Source organism: Perna viridis, chromosome 10, assembly GCF_037379345.1.
Source record: "Perna viridis isolate PV_CMFRI_1.1 ecotype Kerala chromosome 10, ASM3737934v1, whole genome shotgun sequence".
Classification (NCBI taxonomy): Eukaryota; Metazoa; Mollusca; class Bivalvia; order Mytilida; family Mytilidae; genus Perna; species Perna viridis.
The window spans coordinates 17,810,050-17,834,499 of record NC_142454.1 but is presented as its reverse complement, the minus strand read 5'-3'; the positions used below and the strand labels follow the sequence as shown (position 1 = coordinate 17,834,499).

Sequence of the window (24,450 nt, the reverse complement as noted above, 5' to 3'; positions counted from 1 at the left end):
GAAACTAAATTATATTCGTCATCAATAATTATTTATTTTCTGCTATGACTTAAAGACTTTTCGCATGAGAAAAATTCACCTTTGAATTTATCAATAATTTTCAATATAGAAAGGGCGTTTTTTGTTTTCATGAGAAAATCAGCAAAGGCAATTTTCTGGCACTGCCTCCATAAAAATGTATGATGACAAAAACACATTTCCTGCTTCCTTGTCAACGGTTTTCTTTCAATAAACGCCAATAACCTTTGTTACTAGTTAGGGTTCAGCCCTTAATATAATTGTCTCTCTGTTTGGTCCCGATTGTGACTAGGTTGTAACGGTTTTTCTTTAAAGGGTTTAGATGATTGACATTTGGTGTGTACTACGGTCTTAATTGAAAGTTCGGTTCAAATAAATGATTTTTGCAGCAGATGTATTGACATATATTTTGTTAATTGGGGTGTAGATAGGCCACTTCAAGATTCGCGCATCAAAGAAGTTTACTTTTGACAGTGGATTAAAATTAACTTAGTGTTTTCTATGATGTCAAAGCTGTAATGATGTACGTTTTGGAAATAAAGTTTTCATTATAGGCTCTTTTTGATAATATCAGATTACCTGTTCAATTTTTGTTTAATATATAATAACAACGGGGACCTAATGAAATCTTGTTGGAGATAAGATTGAAAGAAATCAGGTGAACGAAGATTTTAGCGGTTATCCAGTGACAAAGACCAGACATGAAAAACAGACAAACACACCAAAGAACATCATCATCTGAACATCACTACGGTACATATTTTATAAATCGTGTGTATATTAGCACGATACGCAGGAAAAACTGTAACATATGTTTTATGAGCACCTGAAAAATACATACTTCTCACTTGTTTTTCACATGTTTAGGACCATCACAAAAAAACATATGTTCAGGACTAAGAAATAATTCATGAAAAAGGTACAACAAAATCAAATGATAATTATATGTCTACCAAATGATTTAATATATGAGAAATGTATGTTTTTTTTGTATGATTTAGCAAAATATTTGTTTCCTTGTGATTTTATAGGCACAACAACATAAATTCTCTTAGTGATCCTAAACATATGTATCACGTTTTAAAACATATGAAAACATATGGTAAAAGTTTTCCCTTGCATACTTGAGAGTTGATCTGATTACATGTACATGTAGTTTCTGTTATTTATATATCTTTTTCAGATTTTACATGTAGCCAAAATGGCAATGCAAAGGTAACAGACATGACAGCAGAAAAATCATGTACATCAAAGCTGTGTGGGTGAAATGTTCCAGTTTAGCCAAGGCCGATGAGCACCTTACCAAAACGGAAGCCTTTAACACCTTTAGTTTTTAACACTGCTGGACCTGTTCTTGATACATGTACTAGCGGTATATCTGGTTTTGATCCCCGCCATCCTAGTGACAGAAACCTTTATGTTTCCAGGACAATTTCCCACTTGAGGGAGCTGAGGTATATATTTTCAAATACCTGTATAAAAATAATACTTTTCACATAGCAAACATATTTTTTCATTATTTATTCTGACAATTCAAAACATTTTCAAAACAATAAGTTAAACCTGGTAAAAGAAACGTTATAAAAACCAATTTTCTACTTCAATATAGAAATATAACAAATACACGAATAAATAGCGTAATCTTTTATTTGCAGATTAAATATTACATAGCACCTTAAAATATAGAAAAATAAATTAAAGATTTGTATATAATTACAGGACTAATGTAATGATAACGGGAACCAATTGCACATAAACAGTCAACGTATCACATAATCATATAGATAGCAATATGTGATTCTCATGAGATTCATCAGATGTAAATGTTCTTATTAATCAGGCAACTCATGATTATCATGTGTAGCACTTTAAGAAAACCGGTTTGATATAGAATTTACTCATCTATGGAATATTCCTGACCATGTTCCAGAAATACACGTTACAACAGTACCTGATTATCTATATATGAAGATGGAAAGTAAGTTGTTTATCAAAGATAATAAAAAAAACTGTAAGATTATAAAATTATTAGATGATTGTTTGATATAAGTTCAATATAAAATACTAAATACATGTACATATATGAATATATACTGACCTATATCCTTTAATATATACCTTTAATTTGAAAATATGCAAATTTATAGTAATCAGAGATGCTGCATACGGCCATTGATTTACTGAGAAACTGGTTTTCTTTGGTCCTACCCAATACTTCATCTTTTTTTTCCTTTGGTTTGATGGAACTGAAATAAAACCCTTTTTGAAATTTGCATAAAATTGTTGATAAATTAAATAGGCTTGTAATTGCTGAATTTTTAAGTTAACCAAGTCAACTTTACTGAATGAGTAATCAAGGGAACCAAGGTTATAGCGGTAATCAAAAGAATGAATTCCAGGAACAAAGACCAGACATGGAAAACAGACATACACATCAAAGAACATAAAGTAACTAAAATCATACATATAAAGTAACAAAAGTAAATGAAAAAAAAGTAAAACTGAATGATAGAAACTGCATGGTGGACTTCAAGCACAATGAAAATGCATGAAAACGGAAATACTAATGTTGTGTGCATTGTTTTACCAATCCATTAACTTAAAAAGCGCTGCGCCATGAATACATGACATGCCCATCGGCTGCTATACCAAACATTAATTATTTCTAACTTCATAAATAGATGGAGCACAAACACAGAAATATAACTATATTATGGACCAGAGTATACCATTATAAAGAAATATGTCCGGTCAAAATTGACAGGAGTATAAAAACTGTTTTGTGCATGCTAAGGATACTCATCAGGTTGCTTACATAGATGCTGCAAAATGTAACACCAAACCTCTTTCAAAACTTTTAACTTCTATACTCACAGCTTTCAAATAGGATCTGCAATTTTACCACTACACTTGTTACTCCCGTAGTGGTATTAATTCAAAGTGTATGATGCAAAATTCGAAAGATCTTTTGGAGACAATCAGTTCAAGACTATTATCAAAATATAGTTGTATTAAAACCTATGATTTTTCAACACCGTATACTTCTATTCCCCATACTCAATTAAAATCCCGACTTCAAAACATTATACATCGTTGTTTTTTCCACACCTAGATATAAATATGTAGTTCTTGGTAGAGATTCCTCATATTTTGTAAGAAATAATTCCAAATCATCTTTCAAATATACAGAATATGTTCACAAAATGCTGGAATTTTTAATCGACAACATATTTGTCCAGTGTTATGGACGCGTTTTTCAACAAACGGTCGGCATTTCAACGGGAACAAATTGTGCTCCTCTACTTGCTGACTTATTCCTTCACTCTCATAAGGCTGACTTGTATAGCTGATCTGATCCAAAAGAAACAACGTCGTTTAGCTAGATCATTAATCTTAGTTTCCTCTGTATAGATGACATATTATCTTTAAAAAATCCTAATTTCGGGATGTGATAAATCGCACCTATATATAGAAGGGTCTGAAAATTCCTAACGATGTTATAACTGTCAAATTTGCAAAACAAAGTTTTTGTCGTTCCCTCCGCGGACTCGAACCCGTACCGCTGTGATAGCCTGCACAAACTCCAGCACCCTAGACTACTCGGCCAGCTTGGCTATATAAAATATAGCTTTCGCTCGCCGGGTCATTCCTCCTCGTAGGATTAATCTAGGCCTGTAACTTAGTACACGATGTATGGTAGTGCGGGACAGCTCATCTAGGTGGTATTATGTAGGATAGAGGATCAAATTAACGATACATGTCACAGCAAATCAATATTATACAAACCCCTCGAAATGTGACGCCTCAATTAGCTACACTGCTCCATCGGATCAAATTGATACAGGGAAGATAATGTAAGCATAATATGGTCTGAAAAATTCCCAACGATGTTAGAATTGTCAAATTTGTAAAACAATTTTTTTTGCTCCCTCCACGGGACTCGAAATCGTACCGCTGTAGCATTTATGGCAACACCGCCTGCACAAAGTCCAGAGCCAGCTAGGCTATAAATAATATCCTACATAACAACACCCTAGATGAGCTGTCCCGTACTACCATACACTTTGTACTAAGTTAGATTAATCCTAGGAGGAAGAATGACCCAGTGAGCGAAAGCTATATTTTATTAAGCCTGGCTGCAGGCGTATGTTTTTATTCTGCATGTGTATTTTAACCTGGCAGTCGTATGCAGGGGTATTTGAGTACGACCCTATATATTATATGAAATAATAAGAAATGTATATAGTTGTAAAGTTGTTGCTGAGCACTATTTAATTCAACAAATCCATGCCAAGTATAGTTTGTAAAAAGTGTAGTTAGGTGCTGGTGACATTTTATCCCTGGACCCCAACAGTTTAAGTATCTATTTAAGGCAAATTAAAGAAATACAATAATAGTAAAGCAGCATTTAAAAAAAACACAATAAAATATGCTAGAGTGGGCCGGAAAAAATCATAGGTAGTAATATCCTGTAACAAGTTTCTCTTCAGTTGTCTGTTACTTCTGTTTGTGGAAGTGTCATCGATCAGAAGTGATCTTAACTCTGTATTTGAACAATGTTTACATCAGTTGGATCGTGAACTCTACTCCAAGTGTACTAAACAAATTCGACTATCGTCGTTATTGGCGCAGTCATCTATATTTGCTACTGCTATCCTGGCTATCGTCTTCCTTAAATCTTTAGAGATTCAAAAGAAACTAATTTTGTTCCTTTTATCATCACTTGTTGTCGGTTCGAATACTCATTGGTGTATTCAACACAGTTCGCAACCATTGGTAACCACTGTAAACAAAACAAATGGTATATAAAATGGTTGTCTTCCGGATGCGTTTCTGAAAAAGTGTATTCACTTGTGTAAAATTCAAATTGTGCCAAATGGAAAGAGCATTATTATTTTAGTATTAGCTTTCACACTTAAAACCTTGTCGATAGTGTCAGAAGATGTTCAGGAACTTAGGTTTATTAATGGAAAATTAGAACAGGAAGCAAAAATGCTAAGGACAGGTAAATGAAGTCTTTAATCAATTTAAATACTATACACGACTACGTGCCAGATTGTGTTTTTGAAAGGTCATAAGTGTCATTTATTTTCATAATACAAAAATAATATCTTTAATGCATAGATATCAAAGGAAATAACTGGGTTTGCCTAGGATTTTTTTTATAAATCACACGAACCAACGGTACATCAAATTGTAATTGTGTTTGTCAAGGATATTAAGGAATGAAAAGATTCTGATACTTAAACATTTATGGAAAAAGTAGAAACATATATAAGTACATATTTAATATCATATGTAACGCGCTTTCTGAATGAATGAAAAGTTTGTCCATCATCTCATGGACAAAATTTTGTTATGCGACTGTGATGTCATCAACCATTTTTGATGATTTACTCGTTAAATTTCCATAGTAATATTAAATAAAGGAATGACGGTTATATTTTTTCGGTCTATTTGAAATAGCCTCAATGCCCGTGATGTATACTTGAAAATAACCTGCTAAATAGATTATTTAGCGTGCACCACCTGATTTAGGTCATTTTTTCATAGACCGAAAAATATAACTGTCATTCCTTCAATAATTTTGTCAAGACTGTTCCCTTAACTGCACATGGAAGTAAATTAGTTCTGATTTTGAATAGAACTGTTGTATTTGTATAATATTGAATATGTAGCCAGTTTAATAACGCTAGCAGTAGATTTAGTAAGACGTCCAACCCATATCAATATTATTAGATCATATTAAAACATATTCATTAAAGACATATGACGGTTAAAATAAGAATTAAATTTCTCATTTCGAATTGATTTTTTAATAATTGTACAAAACAACAACAAATACCTTTAAATTTATGCATATATATTTTTTTCAATGTAGTCATGTAGGCTGTAGATCTTGTTGCAGTAATGCGAATTCGTGGGACGGCAACGGATGTTTTTTTGCTGGACTTACCATAATCATTCCCAGACTTACATGCTTAGAAAAAGATAGTCTGCACTCTTAGTTTATTAGGTCACATTGTAATTACTTGTCCTACAAAAGTTGAAAAGACAGGCTAATATTATCCGAAGAGCAAAATGAATGGTGCTAACAAAATGACCAAGCTACTAAAATCTATGCAATAGTAAAAAAAACATTATGTATGACAAATGGAAATATCAAGAAAAACAGGAAAATTAGAAGCCACCGCCATGGTCCTGACTTGGTACAGGCTTTTCTAATATGATGGAAAAGCGGTAGGGTTGAGCCAGATTTCAAAAGCCCGCCAAACTCCCCACTTCGATTACGGTTCATTATTTTTATTTAATACAAACATGTATCAAAACTTGCGACCGGATATAATCAGTATTCAAAACAGTACGCAACGTTCCAAAAACTTTGATATGATACTGAGTAAAGAAATAGGCCGATAATTTTTAACCTCTTGCACGTTCCTGTTTCACATAGTGGGAAAGAATGACTTCGAGAGCGATAAGTTAAAAAGTCTACATAATGGACCTTTCATTTCGGAAAAAGCGGTCTTTTGCCCAGTCGCTTGCGTTATCTGTACGTCGCGCTTTAGAGTGCAAGCGTCTCTTTTTATGGATAAGTCTCCTTAAATCGTTCGTTAGCCATCCCAGGCCGCCTTCCAGATCGTCGCCAGTTTATTTGGAATCGACTCGCCAGCTAAACCCAGGATGACATCTGAAAAATCGGACATTATTTGGTCAATATCGCCCGACAGGAACGCGCGGTTTCAGTTAGTATCTGATAATAATTGCCTGTAGTTATCATAATCAACTCAGTCATACAACCAAATTCTACGCCTGAATGAACAATGGGTTGTTTGGGCTAATTTAGTATCCCAATAATGGGACAGTGACATCTAATCTGGTCTTATAAAGGAGGACCCATCCCAGTACAAGGCAGAAATATATGCTACTAATTGAATCAATGACAGACGATGTGTTATCAGTAACATTGTGGGATAATTAATCATTTGCTCTAGGCTGAATGTAGTACAAATATGATGCATTCCCGGATTAGGATTTTCCTGGTTATCATTAAAATCACCAGTTTATTAGACATAGTCACAAGAGACGTCATTGACGGCTGATTCCACAGAATGTTCTATTTTACTCCATACCTCGTTACTACCATGAGGCGGAATGTAAAGAGTCCCATATAAAACTATTTTTGTTACGGATCTTTAATTGGTTCTATATAACCTCAAGGTATGGTAACTCTAAATCAGGGCGCCTGACGGCGTTACTGTTGTCCTTGACATACCCCACCCCACCACCGTTCTATCTCCTTCCCTGTCCCTTTGAAATGGTTTTTGATAATTAGTTCTGCAGAATCATCCGTGTCGGATTGTTTCAACCATGGTTCTGTAAAAGACAATATGTCAAACTCACAGTATTCTGCTAATATAATGTCTAATTTGGGTAATAAAGTCTGTACGTTCAAATGTAGAAACGTCACTTAGATAATAATTCATAAATGTGTGAAAACTCTGAACCATCGCAGATATACTATCCCCTGATTCGCTTTCAGGACCAAAAGGGCCTGGATTGAATTCCAACCCAAACATAAGAAGTGACATCACTATTATAAATAACAGTAGAACTGTTATAACAATATATAATGAACGAGAGTTTGGATAATTTTGAATGTAACAATAACACAAATATCCTGGGTAAAGAATCAAGCCTGTAAAGTGCAAAAAAGATTAACACATATTACATCAAATAATAACAGGTTCTGTGCTCTATTGTATTTTAGGGGTATTTTAAAGAGACCCACTCTCTAGGTTCAATACCGATACCTTGTCATCAAATTCATGGCTTGAGGAGGACATCGATCATGAACAAATTTCCTTAAAGCTGCCTCAGTGTTAGTAACTACTATTCTGTCATTCTTTTCCTTCACGAAAAGTTTACCATCAACTGACCAAGTTTGTATAATGTAATTGACGACATTTATAGGCGAAAATACAATGTGTAGTATGTGGTCTCAAATCGATAACCTCTTGAATGCCAAACAATGACAAATATACCTTGGTCAAAAGCCTATTTTTGACTTACATTTGTTTTCATAAATGTTATCAAACTTTTTCTAGCGTGTAACTTGACAATTAATTTTGATAACAGACGTTGCCAGTGCTAGATTAATGATTCCGTTTTTCATTTTAAGTTTCTGATAAGTACTTTTAATGTCATGTTATTTCTCCATTTGTTAATATATTGTATTTGTTTTTTCTTTTTTTTTTTAAAGTTTGTGAATAAGATACTTTTTTTTCTTTTTTTCAGATTTACAGAATAAAAAAAAAACATGTTTTCTTTTCCGCACGTCTTGGCAAAACAATTCGTAGTATGAATCCTGGCGAAACGGTAGTTTTTGATGATGCTTTAATTAATGCGGGAAATGCGTACGACCCTTCTACTGGCATCTTTATTGCGCCAAACGGTGGCGCTTATTATTTCACTTCCACAATTTTGACTATGGAATCCTCAACTGTTGTGATGAAATTGTACGTTAATGATGCACCAAAAATGTTTATGTACACTTCGTGCACATCCGTACCACATAATAGTGCCACCAACAGTCTTATCGTTAATCTTGAAAAAGGTGATCTAGTGAGAATAAAAAAGTCTGAGTCCTTTGGTTCAAGATCCTTTTATATTCAGCAGGATTGGAGTACATTCACTGGTTTGTTTCTTGAATGATGCTGTAACAATAAAATCGGTTATTGAAGATTTATTTTTTAAAAGAGGTATAAATTTCTTAATGTTAAACGTTAAAACATTGTGATTTTCACGTGAATTTTACATGATTTTCACCTGAATTGAGCAAATTAACTGAGTGACAGAGTTCACGTGAAATTCGGGTGAATGGAGCCTTCACGTGAAATTCACACGAAATGTTCGCATGAAATTCGTTTTTAGTGAATTTTTCATGACGGGAAAGAAGTCATGGCCATCGCCACTATACGTCACCTAAGTTACATGATGTCTCCATAGATGGTCTCCTTCCTTTCATACAAAAACCTCTTTGACTTCATCACATTAGAACCAAACTCTATTCTATATCTCTAAGTCTACTACACTCCCTTTACAAAACAAGTCTTGACACTCCTGTTTCTGACCTTACCTCATTATTATACAAACTTGTTGCCATCATTTTAGATATTGGTTTCCACAGACTCTTTAAACCAGTTTTTGTGAAAAGTCAAGATGTAGAAAAATGGTCGCTTCCACTACCGTTTGTCAATATACGTGTAGATGCAACATCCTCCATCACAAAAACGTTACCAACAAAATTCCCCCATATTTCAAAGACAAATCCATACCAATCATTTCATATTCCTAACTTCACCCATTGCATGCAAAATTTTCAATTATAAAAGGCTATTGCAGAACCTCGAGATTGAGGACTTCAAGGCTAAACTACCTGACTGTTCTTGCAAAAACTCTCCGTTCAAATATGGTCGATCCGGCCACGTGGATACTGGGGATTTGTCCATTATCGAAAACGAATCTTTGCATAATATCCTTTCTAAAGATCCAAGTACCGTGAACCGCGATCCATAAATTGGAATTATAACTTTAAAGTTCTTATGGATACCGTGGAGGACTACGCAAGAAAATGGATAAAACGAGAACAAGAAGACATTGATTCTTTGTCAGAGTGGTTAAAAGCCATGAGGTCTTTAATTTTGAAACGAATGAAAGTTTTAAGTAGGTCAATGTGTGCCAAGGCTACATCGGTTTTCAAAGACCCCGATGTAGCTAAAACAATGTCTACTATACGTGACAAATATGTTTTTGTACCAGCAGAAAAAGCGCAAAACAACATTGTTTTAGTCTGCAAACCGTCTTACATCCAATACCTATTATCAGAAGTAGACACAGAAAATAATAACAGTGATAAAAACTTAAATGTTACCACATTCTCCAAAGAAGAGATTGTGGGAAACCATAAATCTGTGATATCCTCTTCAAGTCTCTCTACCAAGGACGATGATTGTGATTTACCGTCTATGTACTGGATTCCTAAACTCTACAAGAATCCATGCAAACAAAGCTACATAGCTGGATCTGCAAAATATACTACCAAGCCTCTTTCGAAACTTTTAACTTCTATACTCACAGCTGTCAAAGAAGGTCTGCAGTCCTACCACAATACTTTCTTTTTTTGTAGTGGTATTAATTCAATGTGGGTCCTGAAATATTCAAGTCAATCAGTTCGAAACTATTATCATAAGATAATAGCATTAAAACCTATGAGTTTTCAACACTGTATACTACTGTTCCCCATACTCACTTAAAACCCCGACTTAAAAACATTTTCCATCGTTGTTTTTCAACAAAAAAAGATGGTACACCTAGATACAAATATATAGTTCTCAGTAGAGATTCCTCATATTTTGTAAGAAATAATTCCAAATCATTTTCCAAATATACAGAGGAAGAGATGTTTACAAAAATGCTGGAATTTTTAATCGAAAACATATTTGTCCAGTGTGGTGGACGCATTTTTCAACAAACGGTCGGCATTCCAATGGAAACAAATTGTGCTCCTTTACCTGCTGACCTATTCCTACACTCTTAAGAGGCTGACTTTATAGCTGATCTGATCCGAAAGAAAGAATACCGTTTAGCTAGATCCTTTAATCTCAGCTTCCTCTATATAGATGGCGTATTATTTCTAAACAATCCTTATTTTTTGGATTTGATACATCGCATTTACCACAAAGAACTTGAGATAAAGGATACTATAGACACTGTGAAGTCAGCCTTATATCTTCATCTACACTTAGAAATCGACGGCAAAGAAAAACTATTGACCAAACTTTACGACAAACGTGATGACTTTTCATTCAGAATTGTCAACTTTCCTTTCATCTGTGGTAACATCCCTTCAGCACCTGCTTATGGAGTGTTCATAACTCATGCTTTATGCCAGAGCTTGCCGAAACTACGCAGACTTTATGTATCGCGCTAGAACTCTAACAAATAGGCTTCTGGAACAGGATTATGTTGCTACAAGATTGAAGTCATCACTACAGAAGTTTTATGGTCGTCATCATGAACGGCGGGTGTTTCTAGAAAAGCAGAGGACGCTTACCCTACCGGTGCACCTGGAAATGCTCCCAGTTTTTAGTGGAGTCCGAGTTGCTCATTTACTTTTGTTACTTTGTATGTATGATTTTAGTTACTTTATGTTCTTTGTTGTGTATGTCTGTTTTCCATGTCTGGTCTTTGTCCCTGGATTACATTATTTTGATTACCGCTATAACCTTGGTTCCCTTGAATACTCTTTCAAAGTGACATTAATGTCTTATTTATAATAAAGGGAATTTTTGGAATTTCATATGCTCTTCCATTTAACCTATAAACGATTTTTTTTCAAATACCATATTGCCAACATGCTTTTGAATATATAAGCCTTCTAATGAGCCAAAATGATGTTCAATTAAAATTATTCATAATCATTTAGGCTAAAGAATGGCACTCCTTACCCCACTAAAATCTCCTCAGTATGGAAGAAAATGGAAAGAAAATGGTGAATCAACTTTCTTCAAGTAAACTTTCCAATCCAGTTTCGCATGCGATAGCAAGCACTTACATCGAAAACACCAGGAATTTGTGTTTGTTTGTCAAGTTATCTTTTATGTGATAACTATTTCCACGCGGAAGTATTTCTACTAAAGATAATCAACAAGTATCTTTTTTAACAAAAAAAACAAAAAACAAAAAACAAAAACAAAAACAAAAATAACATGTGAAATATGAATGTAGAAGAAAGTAGTCCTTCTTAAACAAAGATGTTAAGAAAGGGTTCAAACATAAATGTAGCAAATTCAAATTCGGAAATATGCATACAAACAATCTGAGGAGACATAACAGGCCTTCGTTGTGACAACTATAAAGCAATAAAGCTCAAGAATAAGTCTCAACAAGTTGCAATCAAGATGGTAAGTTTAATTCGTGTAATCTCATAAAGTGTTCTCTTTCCGTATTCCAAGTTTAACAAAAAACTACCACAACTTAACCAGCTTTAATAGTTTCAGGAATTACATTAAACTGTTTCTCTCTTCAAAATAAAAATGATACTGATAGGTTTCAAAAGCATTCCTCAATATAATGCAAGGAATGAAATTCAGACTGCATAATGGTTATTAGAAAAATGAAAACTGTTACAGCAAAAGTAAAGACTATTTTACTGGGGGAGAGATATTGTATTTGTTGCAATCTAATGATGCATCACAGTAATTAGAGTCATAGTCAGACTTTAGTGCTATTTTTGTTATAAAACAAACTGATCAAACTATAATCTTCAGTAACTTTCTGCAGACAATCTCAGATAAGATATAATTCAACTGTTATTATGAACCAGTCGCCTGCACATACCTGAGAGTAGTCCGTAAAACAAAGTTGTAACTGGAATGCATAATATATTTTCGTGATATAGCCAGTATATGCAAACTTGGTATCATCTGAGGGCTTATCATGCCAGGTACATACTGAATACAACAGTTTTTAACTTAGATGTAGAGAATAATTTTAGAGCCTTGACCTTAACCCCAATTGATTTGTCAAAATTTCATAACGAAAGTAGCACCTTAAGTACCTTTCTACTTTTACTTCACGGTTTTTTCTTAGAAGGCATGTGCAATTTTAATAAAAGAATCTTTGACGGGACCATTTTATATAAAAAAAAAAAAAAAAAAAAAAAAAAAAAAAAAAAAAAAAAAAAAAAAAAAAAAACGTTAAAGTTCAATTGAACATTTTTTGGAAAAGATAGACACCATGAAAATTGCTTAATTTAACATGGAAAGTAATTGGGCTTTTAATAGTGGTGTTACACCTATTACAAGAAATGTGCAAAACAAAATATAAATTCCTTTGCCATAATTTTATTTATTTACATCTTATATGCACATTTCATGTCATTTCGCCATTATATTTTTTTTTAATGTTGATTGGTTATCAAAAAAGTACATTTTTGTCAAATTTTCAACGTTTTGTCTGTAATTTCAATTTTTGTCATTTTGTTCTTCAGTTTATATCTTAATATGTTTTATGCAATAGAAATACTTTAATGATTTTTGATGTATATTATACTTAAAAGTTAATCTTAACAAATTTTTAAAATAATAGTGACCATGAACATTGCTTAATTAAACATAGAAAGTAATGAGCTTTTAAAATTGGTATTACACTATAACGTATGGTGCCTTATTCCTGAGCCTAAAATAATCTGTTGGTGTATAATATGCTGGGTGTACCAATTTTGTTTTCGGTAATCATTAGTTTTTTCCTTTGATGTTGTTGACAGATATTTTTTTCAATTTATCGTACATGAGAAAATATTAGAAAATATCCGTCAAAAATAGAGAGTGATTGTGACTGTGTCATCAGATCTTCTTAATGGATGACTTTGAGTACCAATAATGTAGAGTCACACTACTAAGTTTTGTGCGCGCCAGAAGTAGTTCAAAATAAAACATGAAAATGATTTAAAATGCAATTATTGGGTTATTGATTAACATAAAAATACTTACTTTCGATTTTGATACTGACAATAACATATGCTCGTCGAGATATTACACACGATATCAAAATTGTAAAAAAAGTCTGTCTATATTTATTGGGGGGGATTGGTGTGGCAAAGACAATTTTAGAATTAAAACAAAAGACCTCCACCAAGCAAGAGAATGCGTTTTAGAACTTCCTATATAAAGTCTTCTGGAAATTATTTACATTTAAATAGATTGGTTTTCAAAAAATCAAACCTATCCAATAAATACTATACTATTTTAAAGAGTTGAATTGCAAGGACTGATTGTTATTGATTTAGGCTATTTCGGAAGATCAATTAAATGTTCATTTATTGTTTTGTACATAATGCCGTTCAATAATTCGTTCACTTAATACATGATATAACAGAATGGTAGCAGTTCTTTTCGATAATGGACAGAGTTCGGGTAAGTACTAAGCCATAAGTCAAAATATTCAAACGTTGTGCTTTATGTTAATGAAAATAAATGTAGGAACAATACTATCAAAACAAAGCATAAGACAATGCTTAACATGAGAAATATCACTTAGTATTCAAAGAGTATTTAGAGTAAGCTATTCTTTGCTTATTCGCTTACCCTACCGGTGCACCTGGTCCATGCTCTCAGTTTTTAGTGGAGTCCGAGTTGCTCATTGCTTTTGTTACCTTGTATGTATGATTTTAGTTACTTCATGTTCTTGGTTATGTTGTACTAAATTCTTTTGATTACCGCTATAAGATTGATTCCCTTGACTATTTTTTACAATATCGTACAAATACAATTTAAAGGGAGATTATTTGTGAATTTTGATTTAGAGTTTGGATGTTCAAAGATCTGCTCAATGTGCAGAATCAGACACATGACAACGAAATGAGAGTATTTTGGAATGTCTCAAACATCTTTGTTTAAACAATGAGATGGCAGATATTATTTTTACCTTTCGAGCACAAAAGCCAGCAAGAATTCGTGCCCACAAAGTGATAATAGCGATGAGAAGTCCAGAGTTCAAATCTATGTTCTATAATGATTGTAGTAATACTGTGGAGGTTTCAGATATAACCCCATTGATATTTCAGCATATGCTTAGGTATTTATATATATTTGATATGCAAATAATCGTTTTGGTTTTTACATCATTTTTCTCTGATATAAACAATAAATATCATACAGTTGACATAACATTCTCAGACAGGGGACGGCATAATTCATAATTTCCTTGTGAGATTTTTGTAGACTTCCATATGGTTCATTTTTATTGTATTCAATATATATCTTTGTATGATTACCAAAAAGACTGTGCAAAGCCAGCTCAAAATTACAAATTACAATTACAAAGTGAATTTAGTTTCATTAAAAAGTAACTTTATACCTATATAAATCCATTCTCTAACCAACTGTTTCCTATTTCCACAATTAGAAAAAATAATGATGGCTTTCATGAGGAATGTTTTTTCCCTACATAGTCTAGAGTGAACTATATGTTAGATAATTTTAAATATTATCTTTTAAGTTGTTCTTATATCTGATAGTAAAATATAAAAAAAACGTACGCTTGAAAGACTTAATATACGTGATGCTACCATTGTTGTCAAAACGGTAAGAGTTCGTATCCCATGAAAACAAAAACAAAAAAAACAACAAAAAACAAAAAACAAATTGGCTTTGTAAATTTGATAGTTTTAAAATCGTCGAGATTGTTTAGACCCTCCTATGCTTACGTTATCTTCATTGTATCATACATTAACCAATGGATCAGTGTATAGCGAAAAGAGTGCTTCACATACTGAATACTGAATGCCAAATTTTGTATCACATGCCGAAACAACCCGAGATTCCTATATCTTCCAAAGAGCCACTGAGTTGTAAATGTCGAGGGTTGATACCACATGTGATACAGTATTTTGACATGAAATGTATATTATATCATATACCTTAACCATACTGTGTGTTCCGATTAAGGATTCTAAGTAGGGAATGCGATATAGTTCTATGGAGTGATAAAGTGTATGCAATATACGGTTTAAACAATCACGTTTAATGCACATACAAAACACGTATATTTTAATCTAAGTATATGATATTTGTGTGAATTTAATTACGTGCTCAATGATTATTTAAAGAAAAAAAATAATTACATTGTGTTGCTGTACAATGAAACAAGCCCATACAAGACCATTCCAGTTCAAGGCAAGAAAGAGTTGTCTTTTTTCATGTCTTGATTATGTTATAAAAGGAATTATGCTTTTAAGCAGTTTTTTGTAAAACCTTTCATTTTTAATGATCTTTGCATGTATTGGCCACATACTTCGAACATTTTAGATCCTACCCGAAGACAGTGAAGGAGCGGAGCACATTTTTGAAAACCACTGAAATATAATACGGCTTTCTTTACCAGCTTTTTAAAACGGACTAGTTTTTGTTTATTTTTTAGGAACCATTTTCAGTAAAGTTTCTCCCCAAAAGAAAATTAAGGACAATACAGTAACATGATTTTTGTATCAACCCTTTGCCATACACTATTTCAGAAAGTCACTTTTAAAATAATGAGAGTTATTTCTAAGGTTCAGAAATTAACGAAATAAGACGCTTTATGGTGTATGTAGATCGTTTTTGTTCCCTTCTTCCCGTTCTGGTCACGTTTATTTTACACTTTTATCTATTTAAATCATCCAATTGCTGACGCGTCGGTGTTTATATATATATTTGATTATAAAAAAAATCAAACACCAGCTTTTTTCATGCAAGATTGGGAAATATCAGACAGCCTTGGGTTAGATAGGATTCTTCCGAGCCTCAATAGAGAACGGGTTTAATCTAACCATGAAATTATCTTATCTTGTGCTTGTTTTTGATTTTCAGATTTATTTGTACAAACCAATTGGATCTATCCTGTTCTATTGCTGTGCATCTTTCTTCACGCTGCTGACGAGTACCAAATTAAACGCTTGAGTGACTTGTGCGAGTCTCATGTGCTGGAAATGTTTGCACCATATATGCTAATGCTAAGAACATTTTAAAGAAAAAACGAATTAAACAAAACAAAACAGGGCCTTCATTCAAGCAAATGCCAAAACTGTTTTGTCTCTGTCGACAGAAGACCTTGAAGGCATTTTAAAGATTGATGCATTACACATTCAAGAAATAGACATATTCCGAGCGGTAAATAAATGGGTTGAAACACAGTTATCAAAGACAAAACTGCCGGCAACTGCTTTTAACAAAAGAATGTTTGTTGTTACCAAATCTGTTGTAACTAATGGCTTCGTCTTCCCTAGATCTAGAAGATTTTACTTCTTTTGTAGTTCCAAGTGATGTACTAAGTGACGAAGAGCAGCTGTTTCTTTTCAAGACTATAACATTGAAACAAAAAGACCCTACAAGCAAATTTCGAATAAAACCTAGAACAGACAAAGGTCATATAAGAATACCCATTGAACAAACCTTTCAGGAAAAGGAAAACAGTCGTAGACTAATGTCAACAGGCTACACACAAAATGCAAGTGTGACAGAAACTACACACATCCAATCAAACAAAATAATCCGTAGATTGTCTGCTGACATCAATTTATCCTCTTATGTATCGACTCAAGAGAAACCCCCAACCGTATGGTTTAAACTTTTAAAAGTTATGAAGGCGTTTGTGATGGCAATGGGCGATAATCAGGGAGTCAAAGGTCAGATATGCACCTGCGAGTGTTCAAATGGTTTTGAATTTGGTAGAAGACTTAAGACTTCAAAAAACGCTTAGCTTCCATTTTTATTGGCGATGTATCAATGTTAACTTCTCTGGTTTTGAGTGAAGTGTGGGATGAGAGAGAGAGAGAGCGAGAGAGAGAGAGAGAGAGACGCTCAAGGCGCAGAGTCAGATACAGGACAACAAAATGACAGTATTTTGGAATGTCTTGGAATATCTCAGACATCTGTGTTTAAACGAAGAGATGGCAGGTGTCGTCTTCACCTTTCAAGAACAAACCCAAATAGTATACCGGCCCACAAGATGATACCAGCAATGAGAACTCAAGTATTCAAAGCTATGTTCTATGATGAATGTTGGATCGGTGATACAGAGGAGATTGTCAACGTAACTTCGATTATATTTCAACAACTTTTAAGGTATCAATTACTGTTAAAGTACTTTAATTCGTGGACACCAATTTCCGTGGACCAGGGAAGAAACACAAGTTCGTGGATTCTTGAATTCTTGGTTTGAATGTTTCCAGTGTACACACCCATGGGGAATATCTTATTCGTTGGCAACTAAATTTCGTGGTTCGGTCTACCCACGAAAACCATGAAAATTGGAACCCCATGAACAATATTACTCTCACAGTATATAAATTTGTAAATCTCCATATATTGTGATCATATATGGACAAAAGTTTTAATTATACACTGCGCTTCTTTACATTTTTACAGAGAATTTGAGCCATATTCAAATTCAAAATAATTTCCATTTTAAGATTTTATTTCAACAGTTCATCCGAAAGTTATTGACCAGTACGTTGTTTCAGAACTATTTCTAAATGTATGGGCTATTATTTGCGTAAACCAATGTTTTAAAGGAGATAATATATGGCAAAATCAGTGCTTATGCAGAAAAATGATTAAAGTCAAGTATGGAATATTAAAAGCTATTTAAAAAAATTGAAAATAACAAGGTCTAATTTGCCATTGTGGTCAGCTTTAAGATTTCGATTTAGTCTTTCGAAATGTAGAAAAGGAAAACTGTATTTCAAAATACTGCACCGGAAATTATTCAACACTTAATAATTTAAGAATTGAAAAATATATATATATTTTTTTTGTTTACAATTTAGATTCATATATACGGATCAAGTAGATCTCAATGGTTCTAATGGTATTCGTCTTTTCTACGCGTCGGACAAGCACATTGGGTGTCCGGGGTAGACAAACGAGGAAAGGTAAACTATGACCCGTTGAATAAATCAGTTTTCATGGTGCTGATGTATACATCATAACGATCAACGAGTTCATGATGACGACAATAAAACTTCTGTAGTGATGACTTCAATCTTGTAGCAACATAACCCCGTATCCATCAGCACCATGAAAGAGTAATCAAGGGAACCAAAGTTAAAACTGATTTATTCAACGAGTCATAGTTTCCCTTTCCTCGTTTGTCTACCCTGGACTTGACCTTTTATGAGCAACTCGGTGGGTGTTTCTAGAAAAACAGAGGACGCTTACTCTACCGGTGCACCTGGTCCATGCTCCCAGTTTTTAGTGGAGTCCGAGTTGCTAATTTACTTTTGTTACTTTGTATGTATAATTTTAGTTGCTTTGTGTTCTTTGTTGTGTATGTCTGTTTTCCATGTCTGGTCTTTGTCCCTGGATTACATTCTTTTGGTTACCACTATAACCTTGGTTCCCTTGATTACTTTTAAAATTAAAAGTTGCAATTTGGTGGATATATTGTTTATATATAGTTAAACATTTATACATAGACAGATGTAATATATGCAATGGTAAACAGATGTAATTTAAATGAAGAATGTTATCCGGAATATTTCAGTCTTTTTTCCGTATTAGGTTTTCTTTTCAGCATCAGATGGCTGATTTTCAAAATATCTTATTTCGCATGAACTTTTGGAACTAAATTTGTGAGAGAATGAATCCAAACGATTCGTATTATTTTTACCCTTTTCCAACCTATTCGATGTAAGCTTTCATCCTGTAGTAGTGTCTAAGTACCTGATATTTTACAAAACATAGTATTTGGCTGTTAGTTTTGGAAAGACACCCCCTAATTTGTACTAAAACTCAGTAATGTTTTTTCAGTATGTTACCATGGCTACTGGATTTTATAAAAATAGTCACTAAATTACTTTATAAATGACTTGAGCATCCACACACCAAGGAACAAAATCAGACAAAATTTTCAGAAATGACCTAACAGCATTGTACTACCTTAGTCTAGAATATTTTGCCTCTATTGTTTTCCAAGCGGTGTACTCAGTGTTAAAAAGCGATCATACAAGTAAATTTCGGGTTAAAGGGTGAACAAATATTCACAGCAAATCAATAGAAGAACTTTTTTCCAAAAAAGAGACCCTTTAAGGAAACAGCATATAAAACCCGGTTTAACCTGCCATTACTTGGTCAATGCTCCCGATTTTTAGTGGACTCAGGTTATTTATTTAATCTTGTTATTTTGTAAGCATTTTTTTTTGTTAAGGATTAGTTTATTCAAATATTTTTTTTCCAGACTGCAGTTATACCTATGGACTTGCAAAACTATTTGAAAAAAAACCACGAAGTCACAGTATTGACTTTGTTGGGTGTGAGCAGTCCCTGTTTTCAATTCTTTCTTAAACATGATTTTCAATATCTAGGTTTTGGTCGGGGTCTTTTTCAGGAGTGGATAGGTCTGAATAGTCATTCAATAATATATGTCAAAAAGCTAATTATTTTAAGAAATAAACGTTAAAAACTCAATACTTAAATATTCTTCCCTTCTTGGATTGAATTTGTATTTTGAGCTGTTTTCTTGCAATTACCGATCACATCTGTCATCTTAGAATGACCCATCCACTCTTTATAGGTCAAGAGTTATTTAAATAAACAATAAACTTCAAAATTCTTAATTGGAAGAGTAAGCAAGGGAACCAAATTTCTAGCAAAAATCAAAGAATGTAATTTAGGGACAAAGACCAGATATAGAAAACATATAAACATAAACATCAAATAACCAAAATAATATATACAAAGTAAAATGTAAATGAGCAAGTCGGACTCCACTCTAAAACTGGCAGCATGAATACGTTGAACAAATCAGTTTTCACCGTACAGATGTTTACACCGTAACGATCCACGAGTTTATGCTGACGACCATACAACTTCTGTAGTGATGCCTTCAATCTTTTAGCAACATTCCGTGTTCCAGAAGCCTAATTGTAAGAAGTTGAACGCGACACAGGAAGTCTGTGTGTGTAGTTACGGCAAGCTCTGGTATAACGAATGAATTGCAATATGAAAACCCAAAAAAGCAAATGCTGAGTGGATGTTGCCACAGATTAAAGACAGGTTGATAATATTGAATGAAAAGTCATCGCGTTTTTCGTATAGTTTGGTCAATAGTTTTCCTTTACAATCAATTTCAAATTCTTGGGGGGAAGATGCTACATATCAAATCCCTAAAACTAAGGTTGTTTAACGATAATACATCATATTTATAGCGGAAACTGAGATTAAAAGATCTAGCTAAACCGTTCGCATCATAAGATTGAAATATTAGGTCAGCAAATAGAGGAGCACAATTTGTTTTTATTGGAATGAAAACCATTTGTTAAAAACAAGTCCAATACACGGGACAAATATGTTGTCGATAAAAAATCCAGCATTTGGAATACATCTTTTGTATGTTTGAAAAAGAAATCAAGGGAACCAAGGTTATAGCGGTTATCAAAAGAATGCAATCCAGGGACAAAGACCAAACATGGAAAACACAACACAACAAAGAACTTGAAGTAACTAAAATCACACTTACAAAGTTACAAAAACAAATGAGTAACTCGGACTCCACTAAAAACTGGGAGCATGGACCAGCTGCACCGGTAGGGTAAGCATCCCCTGCTTTTCTAGAAATACCCCTCCCCCAGTTGCTCATAAAAAGTCAAGTCAAGTCCAGTGTAGACGAAAGAGGGAGGGAAAACTAAAAACTATGACACGTTGAATAAATCAGCTTTTCCTGGATTAAAGATGATAAAACAATCATCACTATTGCACTGATGTACCATTTTTGCCTGAACTGCATGTTTCCACGACTGGGTATTCCATTAAGGTTTCTTTCTCACAATGGCCCTGGATAGCTCCTTACGATTTTATCTGACTGTACCACAGGTACCAGTGTTGTGATTTTCAATAAGATCACTTAGTAATGCAGATGTTTTTTTTTAAAAATGATTCATGTAAACATGGTATGCCTGCCCTGTGAATTCTGTTCCTCTTAAGGTAGATTTGTCAGCACGATGGGCAGGACCATTAGATGTTCTATCAGTTCACCACTCTATATTAGGCAGAACGAAATAAATCCAGTGTCAGCTTCTGCTTAAGTCAACAGTTTGATTCCCCAATTTTTAGGTTTAGCTGACATGTATTGCTTGAAAGACAACCTCGCTCTAAAAGAAATCATTACTCCATCTACAGGAACTTGTCTCTTGGGTTAACACAGTTCTGCCATCTTGTCTACAAATTTGCTCAAAATAGCACTGACTTTATGGTACCAGTATCGTATTGCATATTCCTGAGCAGGTGTACGTCAAAACATGGATGCTATAAAAATATAGTGCATTTTCTTTTTGCCTCTCTACAAACTAATATTTTGTCTCAAGCTATGAACAATGACTTATAAAATAGAGCAAACATCACACTGTAAGATGAAGAACTTTTTTAAAAGAAAATCTAACATAATATCATAAAAAATGTTCCACTGAAAAGGTTGGTTTGGTGAGTGCAAAACGAAAGTGAAAGTAGGGAAAATGGCTATTTATAGTTCGAGACTACTTTTCTGTCCGATCTTCGTGGACTCACCCTATTTTCTTTGCGGGAAATTATTTTTTCACATGTCCTTAGAAATGCTACATAAGTGAAAGTTTTATTGAATCAATTTACATATTTTTTTTTTAAATATGCACTCCACTATAGAAGTCTATGGGAACATTAATACGATACTGAGACCTAGTAAGCCAGTTTTTCAAGTAAAGTTGGATATTCAGCAAGTGGTCTTTACCAGCTGAAAAAGTAGTACCCCAATGCAAGTAACACTTTTAAGATGAATTAGCCAACTTTTGAACCTGATTTATTATGGTAGCTCTGGTTCTTTGCATTTATGGTTAATCTTTACCAAATTTGGAAATGCATTTTGTTTTCATGAATTTGTATAATATCAGTTCAATAAAATTATTATCTTGACTGTTTATGATGAGCATATCTATATTCATGTAACCTAAAGAAAGTAACACTCCTGCATCAAGGATAGTTTTCAAGTTACAACACATTTTAAGTATGTGGTTTGGATTTGAAAATAGTCATTTTCCATACATTGCCTTTCACATATGAAAAAATGAATATTTTTTTTTCTTTTTTTTTTCTTTCAAATAAATAGCTAAAATGAGTTGCCATATAACTATGTGGTTGATTTAAACACAGAAATGTCACAAAAGTCAACAGTCAATTTTAGTGGACTTTTTTTAGTGGTTCAAATGGACAGATTCTAATGCGGCAAGAAAAATAAAGGTGTTTTTTCATATAAAAACTGATTTTTTTTTTTCAAAAAGTGTCTAAAGCAGACAGTTTTTGTTATAATATTTATACCAATAAACTATTTTTCTTGCATCATAGCTATCTGTTTTAAAGAAAAAGTCCATTTCCTGTCATATTGAGGTCCATTTGTATCTGCCTGGGGTACCAAAATGGCTTAAAATCTGTATTTTCTGCATATGAAAAGCTATATTTAAAACTATGGTATTATTTTGGATTTATCATAATTGAAATGACCATATCTATAGTTTAAAACAGTTGGTTGTACCGGTCATTATACTTTACTTTAAACAAGAGGCTCCCTTGGGTTAAAGACAAAAAAGGAGGTTCGGATATTAATATTTCCATATATGGAACTCACAAGTGGGGATTAAATAATGATTTGGAACTCATAGTACAGCTCATGTATCTACCATGTCAGAATAAACTACAAATTTGCTTAGTTTGACTAATGCAGCAGCTTTTTATCAAAAGTAATATTTTCTGGCTAACATTGAGATATTAGTCTCATGCCTGGAATAGGGTACCTATATAAAAATTTTAATAAAAAACTCATGTTTATAGCAGGGCAATGATATTCTGACTTTTCAGTATGAAAATGAATACTCTAGCAGAAAAACAACAACTTTTATGATTATATTGAAATGTTTATTAGTAATAGGTACCAGTATCGTATTGCACATCCCTGAGCAGGTGTACGTCAAAACATGGATGCTATAAAAATATAATGCATTTTCTTTTTGCCTCTCTACAAACTAATATTTTGTCAAAAGATATGAACAATGACTTATAAAATAGAGCAAACATCACACTGTAAGATGAAGAACTTTTTTAAAAGAAAATCTAACATAATATCATAAAAATGTTCTACTGAAAAGGTTGGTTTGGTGAGTGCAAAACGAAAGTGAAAGTAGGGAAAATGGCTATTTATAGTTCGAGACTACTTTTCTGTCCGATCTTCGTGGACTCACCCTATTTTCTTTGCGGGAAATTATTTTTCACATGTCCATAGAAATGCTACATAAGTGAAAGTTTTATTGAATCAATTTACATATTTTTTTAAAAATCCTAAAAATATGCACTTCACTATAGAAGTCTATGGGAAAATTAATACGATACTGAGACCTTATACAATATAGAAAATTTTGCATCTCCAGGCTATGATGCTAGATTACTTCTGAGAAAAGCAGATGACCAAATATTTGCATAAACCTGTTTTTTTTATGGCTTCCCAAAAATAATTTATTCAATATGTCTGTTGACCAATAAAATTTAAGATTGGGTTAAACATTTTTTTCCATGAAAAAAACATGCTTAGGGATGGTTCAAGTCAGCCATGGAGATTTATTTTCACCAGGGTTTTCATTGATTTGTTTTTGGAAAACTTTGTCAGTTTTCTTGCAAGACAAATTGAACAGTTTCGTCAGGAAATGACACTTAGAAGAAGTCAGATTAATTTTTATCTGCACCTAGTACTTTTGTTGGGCAAGTATTTCCAAGGGGAGAAATAAATGAGGACATCCTATTTCATAAAATCGGAAGCCATTGTGCCACCCATCATCATTTACAACTTGATTGTCTTGAACATAGTCACCTCTCTCAT

At 33.3% G+C, this 24,450-nt stretch overlaps 1 protein-coding gene and 1 long non-coding RNA gene across 3 annotated transcripts; both read left to right on the top strand.

The window, feature by feature from the left end:
• Positions 1-2,566: 2,566 nt before the first annotated feature.
• LOC148604790 (heavy metal-binding protein HIP-like) lies at positions 2,567-8,758 on the top strand. The gene is made up of 2 exons (XM_088550244.1): positions 2,567-2,629; positions 8,317-8,758. Exons 1-2 carry the CDS (start codon positions 2,567-2,569, stop codon positions 8,728-8,730), a joined length of 477 nt encoding a protein of 158 aa, XP_088406370.1. The 3' UTR covers positions 8,731-8,758.
• Positions 8,759-13,839: 5,081 nt separating this feature from the next.
• On the top strand, positions 13,840-18,371 carry LOC148604789 (uncharacterized). 2 transcript variants are annotated; one of them, XR_015916140.1, is made up of 3 exons: positions 13,840-13,994; positions 14,384-14,655; positions 16,428-18,371. It is a non-coding gene; the product is annotated as an uncharacterized LOC148604789 (long non-coding RNA). The 2 variants fall into 2 exon arrangements; XR_015916141.1 differs by lacking the exon at positions 14,384-14,655.
• The last annotated feature ends 6,079 nt before the right edge of the window (positions 18,372-24,450 follow it).

Coding starts and splice junctions, on each gene's coding strand:
- LOC148604790 (XM_088550244.1), top strand. CDS start 2,567: ATGAAAACGGAAATACTAATGTTGTGTGCATTGTTTTACCAATCCATT. Junction 2,630..8,316: donor CCATTAACTTAAAAAGCGCT/GCGCCATGAATA, acceptor TTTTTTCAGATT/TACAGAATAAAAAAAAAACA.